The sequence below is a fragment of the Spermophilus citellus genome (assembly GCF_964194105.1).
Source record: "Spermophilus citellus genome assembly, chromosome: 5".
Lineage (NCBI taxonomy): Eukaryota > Metazoa > Chordata > Mammalia > Rodentia > Sciuridae > Spermophilus > Spermophilus citellus.
In genome coordinates, this window is record NC_138186.1 from 164539568 (window position 1) to 164551616 (window position 12049).

General features: G+C 45.2%; 1 protein-coding gene across 4 annotated transcripts in view; it reads left to right on the forward strand.

Annotated features, from left to right (window-relative positions):
• The first annotated feature begins 1028 nt into the window (after window positions 1-1028).
• Window positions 1029-12049, forward strand: part of ZDHHC14 (zDHHC palmitoyltransferase 14) — a 262933-nt gene continuing 251912 nt past the window's right edge. For 3 of the 4 annotated variants that reach the window (XM_081296611.1, XM_081296612.1, XM_081296613.1), the window contains exon 1: window positions 1029-2186. In XM_081296611.1, coding sequence (XP_081152737.1) covers window positions 1942-2186 — 245 coding nt within the window. In that variant the 5' untranslated portion in view covers window positions 1029-1941. Of the gene's footprint in view, window positions 2187-10866; window positions 10962-12049 lie in introns of all 4 variants that reach the window. The other variant, XM_081296614.1, reaches the window with a different exon arrangement.

Here is a 12049-nt window from a genome sequence, read left to right on the forward strand (position 1 = left end):
ACACATCCCAGTGGGCTGTGAAAGGAAAGTGGGGCTCGGAAAATCGAGCGTTCCCGCCTGCTGCTTTTGCTCTCCATAGTGGCCCCTTGACCGTGCTCACCCTAGCTTAGTCTCTCGCTGCAGCCAGGGCTTGGACCCCGCGGCAAAGCCTAGAGGGCGTGAGCGCGCAGGCGCCTGGGACTGGTGCGGCCAGGTGGCTGCGCCCGCTGGCCCACCGGGTGGTCAGGCCCCTGGGGGAGGGAGGCGCAGGCGGAGCGGACAGGCGCCGGGTCCCAGTGCTTGTGAGGGGGGTCCGCCGGGAAAAGGAGGGAGAAATAAAACAAGCCAATTGTGAGCGCCCGTGGGGGAGAAGTGGAGAGCGAAAGGGCCGGAAGGCAGCGACCCCAAAAGCCTGGCCACCAAGGGGCTTTTACTATGGGAGGGAAGCCCTAGCCGGGGCAAGGGGACCCAGACTCCTCGGCTCTTCTCTTTCCTCCTTCCTTGGAAGCTCGGCCTCGAGACCCCCGCCCGCAGTCCTTCCCAGAGTCAGGCCTGTCTCGGACGGCCGCTCCCCGACCTGTCGTCGGGCGCCCCACCCCGTTCCCGGGACATCAGTAGAGTCCCCCGGCGACTCGACCAAGCGCCCCGATGGGGAGGAAGAGGAAGCGCGCGGGGCTGGGGTACAGGCCGGGGAGGGTCACCTCTCCGCGCCGTGACTCGTCAGGTCTCGGCAGTTGCAAGAATGGGTTTGCGAGTGACGGTGTAATCGTGCGTGTCCCGAGGCAGCAGTTGCTGCCGGCAATAACCCGGGAGAGAAGCCTGCAGGCGGACACAGAGCGCACGGCGTGGCGGTGCCGCGGGCGCTGCGCCCGATCACTCCTCGGCAAAGCCGTGGGGAACGAGGCCTGCTGCGCCGGGCCTGCCGGGTCCCCGAGCCCAGGGCGTTCGCCTGCAGGGGACTGGGGCGGCGACCCCGCCGTGCCGGTGCGGGGGCTTCGCCCGCCCGGAGGAGGAGTTGGAGGAGGAGCACCGCTGGCAAGGCGCGGGCGCCGCCGCCCAGCCGGCCGCGAGGAGGCGGACCCGTTCCGAGCGCCGCGCGCGCGCCGGGGCTGAGCCTTGCAAACAAGTGTCTGTGGCGGTGTCCCCACGGCCCTCCGGCGGCCTTCGGAGCGCCGGGACTGGCTCTTCTGAGCAGTAGGAAGCCTGGGAGTCCCCCGCCTCTCAGCCCGCGAGCCGCAGACACCACTCTCCGCCGGGAGCCCTGCGCACGGGCCGCGGACTGGGCTCGGCTGCCGGGCGCGCCGACGCGGGGTCGCGGCGCGAGCAGCGCCGGGGCTCTTGCCGAGCCGATCCTGACAGAATAACGTGCGTGGCTGTCCCCACCCCTGGGAGGGGTTGCCGGTGCCGCGAGCTGCCGCCCAGTTTGCAGCGCTCTCTCCTGGGAGGATCCGCCACCGGGAGGAAGGAGTAGAATAAACCTGGCCGAGGCGCAGAAGTGGCTCCTGAAGAAGCCGGCGCCGGGGCCGCCGCCTTGTGTCCCCTCGGGGCGCAGCGCTCCGGGGTCGGTGTGCCGGAACCGAGGCGCGGCCGGGGGCCCAGGGGCGGCGGGGTCGAGCGCGCGACCAGGCGCACGGCGACCGGGGGGTCTGCCAGGCGATCCCCCGCGCCCCACGGGGCCCCAGAGCCCCGGGACGCGGGCTGGAAGCCACGGAGGACCGCTGCCGCGGGCTGCGGACGAGCATCGTCCCTGCCGAAAGCGGATTCTGCTATGACAGTTGGGCTCCCCGAGGGGTTAACCTGGGTGTCCTCGGTAAAGTTGTCGCCGAGCCGGGAGCCCGTGTAGGGGTCGCGGCACCGCGGCTCGGGGGGCGGCCGGGCGGCCGGCGGCGGTCGTGGCTCGGCGGGGCCCGCGCGGCCGGGGGGCTTCTGGGGGTGTGCGCCCCCAGCCGGCTGCCCTCGTGGATGCCTCCCGGCGGCGGCGGGCCCATGAAAGACTGCGAGTACAGTCAGATCAGCACCCACAGCTCCTCCCCCATGGAGTCGCCCCACAAGAAGAAGAAAATCGCGGCCCGGAGGAAATGGGAGGTGTTCCCGGGCAGAAACAAGTTCTTCTGCAACGGGAGGATCATGATGGCCCGGCAGACGGGCGTCTTCTACCTGACGCTCATCCTCATCCTGGTTACTAGCGGACTCTTCTTCGCCTTCGAGTAAGTGGCGGCGACAGCTCCCCATTGCCCCATTCCTCTCTCCTCCCCCTTCCGCCGACTACTTTCGTTTTCTAGAAGTCTTATCTGCTCTATGTTATTATATAATGGCAGCCCGCCCGCCCTCCTGTTCTATTAAGGGTCTGTTTGATTTTCAGTACCCCGAAATGCTGCCGTGCGGGGCCAGGCTCCTGGAAGCAGAGGAGAGGGTAGTGGGACACTTGTACGGTGTGGCGGGCTTTGCTCCTCTCCTGCGCAGGGTGGGACTGGCAGGTGGGGCCGCTGGTGACTGAATCGTGGCGCTCTCCACCGAGTTTGGGAACCTGTACACCAGCCCAGGTGCAGCCTCTATGGGAGGGAGGCTTCCGGAGATAGTTCTAAATCAGGAATAAGCAGGCTTGATTTTTTTCCCCCTCCTCCTTGCTAACAAGATGTGGGGCATTAAGCTCAGTTGGCTAAATCTTCTATGTAACTTTGCGGAATAATAAGAAATCTGGGTTATTTTAGGTTTAAAAGTGTAGGCTACCTAGTGTACCCTAGATGGAGAATTTCATCCCCCACCCCTTCATTCTTCTTACTTGTTCACTATTGATGAATGAGTTCTGACTTCCTGTGAGGTTTCCAAACTCTTCACTTTCAAAGAAGTTTCAATTTTTAAAAAGTCCAAAATAAACAGTTTGGGAACAGGTGAAAGTAAACATGTAGGCCTGGAAAAGTGTGGCCAGATATGGCAACTTCTGATGCCAGAGAAAATACTTTGGGATTTTGAGAATTTTATCTGAAAAAAAGTACATGTGAGCCTTTTTCAGGAATCAAAGTGGCCAGTAGCAGCTATCTTCCTGCCAACCAATGAAAGGTCTTCTTATTTATTAATAGTCATTAGGTAAGACAGTTTAGCCATATTCTGAATCAGTTTCAATTGCTGTGATTGAGTCCAGCATTTGGGATGCAGCTCCTTATGTAATCCCCCATAGCTGTGTTCAGTGAAAGTTGTAGTCATTTTCCCCCTCTAGACTTAAAAGAAAAAGCCATGTATTTATTGGTAGTTCTTTGAGCTTCCCATAACCTGGTTATTAAGGGGCATGCAATGCCTTCAGTTTCCATCTATTTCAGCTGGGTAGAGTTAATTAAAATCTTTTATGTTGTTTACTTTTGTCTTTGATAAGCCTTAGTGGGCTTGATCTTGTGCCTGGCTTTTGCTAGTGGAAATGCTGTCTCAATCAGAAATGAATGGTCTCTTGATAATGTAAATGCTTTTCACTCAGAACCCTCAGACTCTCCGAGGGGAAACATTTTCTCTCTGAACACGGAGCTATGATGAACAGTTTTAACAGGACTGAGTTAGAATAGGAGAGGAAGGAGTTCACAGATGGAAGCTACCCCCACCCCCTATTCTTCCTCACACACAAAATTTCTCCAGCATTTTTGACTGTGTGGATTTTCCAGGTGTTTCCTAGAAAAGTCCCTGTGTTCATGGCTGAGATTAGTTGGTGGAGTCATGTGATGAGAGGGCAAGGGGGGGAGTGGGTGTGCAGGGTGGCAAGGAGGCATGCTTTGTGCCCCCTCTCTTGCTTCTGTGGGTCCCCATCCAGAGCCAGCCTCTTGTCCCTACAGATCCATGGAAGCCGGAGGAAGGGCCACAGAGGTCCCTGACATATTTGCATCCTACGCAGAATGACCACTGCCACCCACCTGAATGGTGAGGCTATGTGTTTAACAGAGACATGCATCCCTCTAACAGTGTCTTGGGTTACAGGTGGGCCTGTGGTAGGGCTGTATTCTCTATATTCCCAAAGTAACAAAAAGTTTTGAATGGATCCATATTGGCATTTTTGCTCTTTTCATGGCTTTTTTAAGAGTGGAGGCAGTTGGTTGATTTTGTGACTGTGTTGCCGAGCTTCAGCCACAAGTGTGTTTTGTGTAGGATGATGAATATTTCATTTTTTATATATACCCAAATCCTTGCTGGATGGCTAGCCCCTCCCCCCATATCCCAGTTAGTACTTACTATCTTTATTTTCTTAATTTAAACATAGCTTCTAACCAAACCATCATAAATTCATTTTCATTTCTTGATCTGTGTGCTTTTTTTCTGAGAGTTCCCCCAGAGTCCCCCTTGCAGGTTGTCACAGCTCTTCTGCATCAGTGTCATGCTATGACGAAAGGGATAAGCGCATGCACTGGGATTTTATGAGTGCTATTTGCAGCATTATTTTTGTATCAGCTTTGTGGGAGTCAGCGTGTGTGTGTGTGTGTGTGTGTGTGTGTGAGAGAGAGAGAGAGAGAGAGAGAGAGAGAGAGAGTGAGTTTGGTCTTCATGGGTGTTGCTTCAACCAGGCAATTGGAACTATTGGGAAAATAGGAGCCCCATCCTATGGGGCTTCAGTTGAGAAAAATCACAGGTCAATTCAAACTTCAGAATATTATGGCTAGCTAAGACCGTTTGTCACTGCATTTAATTGCTTTGTCACAAGCATTGTCTTTTAAGTTCTTTTCTCATTGCTAAGGACAGAAAGAAATTAAATAACTTTGGCCAAATAAATTTGCTAGACACTCAAAAGAGCCAATTAGCCACTTGCATAGGAAATGAAAGACCAACTGGCTAATCATTAAATAAGATCCCCAGGAAACACCGGCATTAGGTGCTCCCTGCCTGTCTTTCTTCTGGCCTACCTCTACTATTTATTGAGTGCATACTACATGGTCCCCAACTTTGTTCAATTTTGTATTTTGATAGCTTTTAATGTTAATGGAATTTCATTGTTAAACACTATAATCTGACCCCATCCCCAACATTTCCAGGAAGACAAATGAAAAATGTGAGAAGAAAAACACCTAACTTGTAACTTCAGTTTTGAACTTCTTTATCTGCATCTCTTCTTTCACCACTCCTCTTATTGCTGATCTTGAGCAGATGGACATGTTTGTTCGAGAGAAATGAACTTATTGGAACTCAGCAACAGATGCTGATGCTTCTTCAACTGCTGGAGAAAGGCAGAGTAGAAACTTGTATTCCCATCTGGGAGATGAAGTGAGTGGCTGGGACAGGTCCCATGATCACCAAGATGCTGGCACTGGTGTGGGAAGGCTCCTGCCCACAAAGTGCTCCTTCAGACCCACTGTGCTGTGCCCCAGGTGTAGACATGGTTAAGGACAGGGCTTTTGGAAAGGCAGATCCCAACAGTATGACCCCTGGCAAATGGTTTGTCTTCTTGGCCTCCGTTTCCCAATCTATAGAAGGGGATCGATAATGTCTACCTTTAAATGTTGTGACAATTAAATGAAAAAGCATACTTAGTGCATTGCCCAGTATATAGCAACTGCTCAGTAAGTGGTAAATATCATCAGAATACACCTAGAAGTCCTCCCAGGACTCTGGCTGCCCATTTCTGAGAGCCTTTCAAGGGAAGGGAATATATAGGTTAATAAGGAACAGTGAGAGTGATTGAGAGCATGTTACGGCCAAAAAAATGGGAGCTGTGCAGTCACTCATTAAAAGAAAGACTGTCACACAGCCCAGGAGCCTGTGTGAAGCTATGTCCTGGGTCCTGCCCCTGCAGAGTGGAGTCCTGAGGGGCCTGGGGAACTGCGCTGATCCAGACCCTGGGTTTCATCTCCATTTTTGGAGCCACTGTCCCTGAATTGTGGAGGCAGTAGAGAAGGCTGCCAGGTGTGAGCAGCTGGAACATCGTACCCTGTCTCAGGCAGCCCAGGACTGCCCACCTGTGCCACCTTCATTCAGACTGTGGAGCACCACAGAGAGGTGAAGGCTTTTCATAGCTTTTGAGGGAAGGGAGCGGACGGCAGGCCCACACACTTCACTGCTCCTGAAGGTATTAAGCCTCATGAAAGACTCCAGAACCAGGATTTGGAAAGATCAGCGAACACCATCAGTTTCTTCACCTTCCTCCCTCCCTCTCTCTTTCTCTCTTCAATCTCTCTCTCTCACAGCCTACTTTTCTTGATAGCTGGAATTTTTAAACTAAAAAGGCTTTGGTTCTGAAATATTGAAATTTTACAGTCTCTTGGTCACAGGGGCAGAAAGAAGGTGCAGGGGGCCTGCCTAGGTCAAGGGTGTGACCATGGCACCCAATTCTGTGCTGTCACTTCGGACAGTTCCAATGTGTTATTGCTGCTCAAATGTGAAATTTGGGAACATTCTCAAATTTCTCATTGCTAGGAATCCATTGATGATTAAAACAAACAAAAAAACAGAAACAAAAAAAAAAACAACCTTATGTTGCCGGCGCAGTGCCTATAATCCCAGCAGTTTGGGAGGCAGAGGATTGAGTTAGAATAGGGGAGGAGGGAGGAAGATCTGGAGTTCAAAGCCAGACTCAGAAATTTAGCGAGTCGATAAGCAGCTGAATGAGACCCTCTCTCTAATAAAATACAAAATAGGGCTAGGATGTGGCTCAGTGTTGGAGTGCCCCTGAGTTCAATCCCAGGTACCCCTTTCCCCCCCAAAAAAAACCCCTTATGTTTTTTCTTTCTCTCTGTTCCTTCCTTCTTTCCTTCTCTTCTTCCTTTCCTTTCTTTGATTTTTCAATTTAGTTATTCCACTCTGAAATAAATGATGAACATCGTGAATCTGTAGAATTCTTGGCTTTGAAGATAGAGCTTGGGACTATCACTGGTAAACAAAAATGTCATTTCCTATAATGAAGTCACTGTCGTGGAGGGGGTAACTTTTATAATCTAGTAGAAGGTGCTGCCCTTGTAACAGAAGAACTCCGTCTGTTAGTCATGTTTCTGTCATTACAACAATATACTAGAGATAATTAGCTTACAATGAAAAAAAGTCTTTTTTGGCTCCTGGTTTTAGAGCTTTCAGTCTCTGATTTGGTGGACTCCTTGCTCTTAGGTGGCTGGTAGACATGCAGAATGGCCATGGTGGAAACATGGGAAAGAAAACTGTTCAATTCAGGAAGCAAAAGAGGAAAAGGAAGGGGTCAGGGTCTCACAATCCCCTTTGAGGGCACACCCCCAAATACTAAGAAGAGCCTCAATGGAGCCTCACCTCCAAAAGGTTCACCATCTTCCAATGCCCCCACCCCAGACCAAGCCTTTAATGCACGTGTCTTTGAGGCCATTTGACATTGAAATGATAGCTTCAGGTGCTGTCTCCCATAAATGAAAGTGTCATTTCCATAATAATGAATCTGTTGTGTGCTGCCCTTATAACATTTAAGGACTCCATTTCATCAACTCTCCTCTGCAGAACTGTATCCAGGTCTCCACCACCTCAGGAAAACATGTCTGCAAAGTGTCCCATGTTCTTTTGGCCAAACAATGGCCATGCTGTGCACAGTAGAACAGCATGGGGCAGATACAGATGGTGGTAGATGACTCTCCAGACCTTACCAAGGCACATTGCAGTTAGCACAGTCATGGCGCCAAGGACAATTATAACCTACAAGGATTTTAGGTGACTTCGAAACCTTATTAGTGGTGTACTCCTGTAATCCCAGCTGCTTGGGAGGCTGAGGCAGGAGAATCACAAGTTCAAGGCCAGCCTCTGTAACTTAGCAAGATCTGTCTCAAAAAAAAAAAAAAAAAAACAACAACCAAAACATGAGGGTTGTACCTCAGAGGTCAAATGCTTGCCTAGCATGGGTTCAGTCCCCAGTGCTGCAAAACAAACAACAATGAACAAAGCCTTAGAAATGACCTCTTGACATGAAGGCGCTTGCCCATTCATTTGTGTAGGAGGTCAATATGGGTAAGACCCTGGAGGCTGAGACTCCTTTTTTGTCCACTACCATATCTGTAGTCCTTAGACTAGAACCTGATCACACCTGACCCTCAATAAATATTTTTTGTTTAATGGTGTAATTGTAAAGTTGGGGACATTAATAAAATTTATCATCAATCGTGTCTGTGGAACACATTTGCCTTACAAACTATGACTATTCTGTATAATTCTTCTGGATTCCGAATAAAGCAACATCCCTTTTCAAGTGTGTTAATTGAAGACAAGGAGAGAGACTTTCTTAGACACTTAGAAAACTAGTAGTAGGGTTGGGATTCACTTGGCTAACCAAGACTTCTTTGTAGTATTTCTTTATTTTTGACCTAAATGTTTTAGACAAACAAAGCAATCTGTGATATATATAGGGCGGGGTGGGGGGGTGCAGAGCAGGATTGGAAGAGATGTTAGTGAACAACCATCAGCACCTAGAATAATTTTCTGTTTTATGGATTCTGACTTTGGACACTCGAATTGATCAAATAAAGCTCTCAAGGATATTATTGACCACTCCCGTTTTTATTGCATTATTTCTCAGCTAGTGGGAAGTGATCCCGTATTATGCAGGAAGGACTCCTGGAGGTTCCTAAAATAGAGTGACGGTTAATTATTTAATGGGTCCTATCTGCATATCCTGGAGATTTTTTCTTTTGCAGTACAATGTTGCACATAATTTATTCATGGCAGAGTTATTATGTCTTAGCCAGAGAATTTAAATTAAGGATTTCAAGAAAGTGCTTCATTCTTTTGTAGCTCATTCTGTTAGGAAGGCAAAAGGCATTGGTGGTCAATAGATACTTAAATTTAAGTTACATCCAGGAACTGGGTCTAATGAAATATGCACTAGTTCTGGTAAAGGTGGGGTCCATCTTATAGCTCTTGTTTGGCTCTTCTCTAGATATGAAGGCCAGCCCTAATTCAAACTCATCTTTATAAACCAGATGATCTTCTATTGCCTCAATTTTTACCTTTAAAAAGTACATTAATTCATGTAGAGGATTTTATATACTATTTGGTACAAGTTCTTAAATAAAATACTATAAAGAACATTCATGAAACTACTATTCAGTCCAATAACCAATCAATACCACTGCTTTCTTCATTAAAAAAATTTTAATTGATACATAAAATTATACATATTTATGCGGTGCTAAGTGATGTTTCTGTTCACATAAATATTTTGTAATGTTCAACTCAGGGTAAGCATATTTATCTCCTTAAACATTTATCATTTCTTTGTGGTGCAAAAATAGTAGCAGCATTTTGAATCTCTTCATACCCTCACTGCTGCTGCCCAAGTCCAACAGCCCTCCTACCCTGCGGCCATCACAGACTGAGCCTCGTCAATCATTATTACACCTTTTTATTTTCTCCTCAAGGGTTTTGCATTTATGCATTCTCAAATGATAGGTTGTTTAGTTTGGTTTATTTTTTCTTTATAAATAGAGTGTCATGCCATATGTAATCTTTTTTTAAAATGATAACATTGATTTAATATCTACTTAACAAAAGAGCATCACACTGAATACATTTAATTCTTCAGATGTAACAACTTTTTAGTTTGAAATGATTTCAGAGTTCTAGAACAGTTGCAAGAATAATTCATAGAATTCTTGTCTGCCCCTTAGACAGATTCATTGGTTATTGATATGTTTCTGTCGTCATTGTTCTTTCCCTTGTCTTGCTGTTTGTTATATCTTCTCCCTGAGCCATTGAAGAATAAGTTTCAGACATCATGACCCTTCTTGTCCTAATACTTCCACATGTAATTCTTAATAAAAAGAATATTCTCTTATATAAGGATCAATACCAGGATCAATTTCAGGAAGGAACATGAATACAATATTCCATATTCAAAATTTGCTACTTGTCTCAATATAGTTGGGTTTACGTTGATCACTTTGGCATTTGTTTTCTATTTATCTAATATGCATTTTGTTTTTCTTTTGTATCTTCTGCCTTCTTTTAAATGAACTGCGTATTTTTATATTCTTTTAAAAAGTTTTGAATGTTTCTTTGTGCTATTTTTAGTAGTTGCTTAAGAGATCACAATTTGCAACTTTAACCAATTATATTCTATCTCCAAGTAACAGTGTTGTACTTAAAGAAAAATGTAAGAAACATGAAACATTTTAATTTCCTTACTTTTTCCCATCCTTTGTACTCTCATTATTCTAGATTTTATATCTATGTGTACTATAAAGCCAGTAATGTTATTTCTAAGTGGTCAATACTATTTAAAAGAAACAAACAAATAAATAAAATATAAGAGATGCAGATATTTTAAAACATGACATACATCCAGATATAAAATATAACATACATATATACACACATAAAACATGCACACATATGTACATTTATAAAATATCTAACAGTTAAAATGGGCTTTTCATATTTATCTTCACATATTCGCAATTTTGGGTACTCACTGTATCATTTCTTTTTGGCTTAAAGTGCACCACCACCAAAACCCTGGACTTGGGACTGGGGATTGAATGAGGGGCATTCTACCACTGAGCTACATTTGCAGCCCCCCCTTTTTCCCTTGAGTAGGGTCTTACTAAGTTGCCCAAGCTAGCCTCAAACTGTGATCCTCAGCTTCCTGAGTCACTGGGATTTCAGGGGTGCACTACCACACTTGGCTTAAAGTGCTTTTTACCCTGCATTTCTTGTCTGTGGAGTTGCTGGTGACAAATTCTCTTAGCTTTTGCTTTTTCTGAAAATATTTATTTTCCTGTCATCTTAAAGGATATTTTCAGTGGATATAGACTTCTGTGCTGACAGTTTGATGATGTTGGCCAGTTGTCTTCTGGCTTTTTTTTTTTTTTGGATGAGAAAATAGCTGTTATTTTTTTTAGAATTTTTTTCCTATATATAATGTGTGATATTTCTCTAGCTCATTTTTTCTTTTTCTTTTTCTTTTTTTCACAGTTGAAGTATGATGTGCCTATGTGTGACATTCTCCATATTTACCCTGTTGGAGTTTGCTGAGGTTCTTGGATCTGTGGGTTAATATCTTTCATCAGGTTGGGAAATTTTTCATCCATTATTTCTTCAAATATTTGTTTTATCCCCTTCTCTTTCCTTTCCTGGAACTCTGATTACTTTTATACAAAACCATTTTATATAGTCCCAGATGTATTAGATATTTTATTTCACCTGTTTTCTTTATTTTTTTTTTCTCTTTGTGTTTCAGTTTAGGTAATTCCTATTAGTCTTCAGATTTATGGATCCTTTCTATGTTAAGCCATTTTTGATAAATTTTCTTATATTTTTTATATTTTGAACATTTCTACACTGAAAAAATTTAAAATTTATAGTTTCCTGTCCTGTGCTGAAAATATTTATCTGTTCATGTCCATATTTTCTACCACATCCTTTGACATATTTTTTGATAGTTATTTTAAAATTCTTGTTTAATAATCCTAACATCTTATCTTATGTGAATCTACTTTTTTCCTATTTCTTCTCTTGACTGTGGGCTATATTTTCTTCCTTTTTTGCATGCTTCATCATTAATTTTTTTTAAACTGTGGGTTTTTTTTTTTCATTTTATTGTAGATGGACACAGTACCTTTTATTTATATGTGGTTCTGAGGATCAAATCCAGTGCCTCAAACATGCTAGGCGAATGCTCTACCCCTGAGCCACAACCCCAACCATTGCCTCACCATTTTTTATTGAATGCCAGACATTGTGTGTAAAAGAATTATGTTTTCAGGTCTCTGGTGTGTGGGCTGAGTCAATCAGATTTGTACAAGTTGAGTATCTCTTATCTAAAATGCTTGAGACTAGAAGTGTTTTGAATCTTATTTATTTTTCAAATTTTGGAATTGTGTATATACTTAATGAGATATCTTGAACATGAAACCAAAACACAGAATTGGTTTATGTTTTATATGCACCTTACACACATAACCTGAAGGAAATTTTGTATAATATTTTTAGTTTGCCTACATTTTGATTGCCACCCATCTTATGAGGTCAGGTGTGGAATCTTCTTTATGGCATCATGATGGCACTCAAAAGTTTTGTTTTTTGGAGCCTTTGAATTTGGGATTTTTCTATTAGGAATGCTCAATTTATAATTGAAATGGGTGTGGGTTTGGGGGAA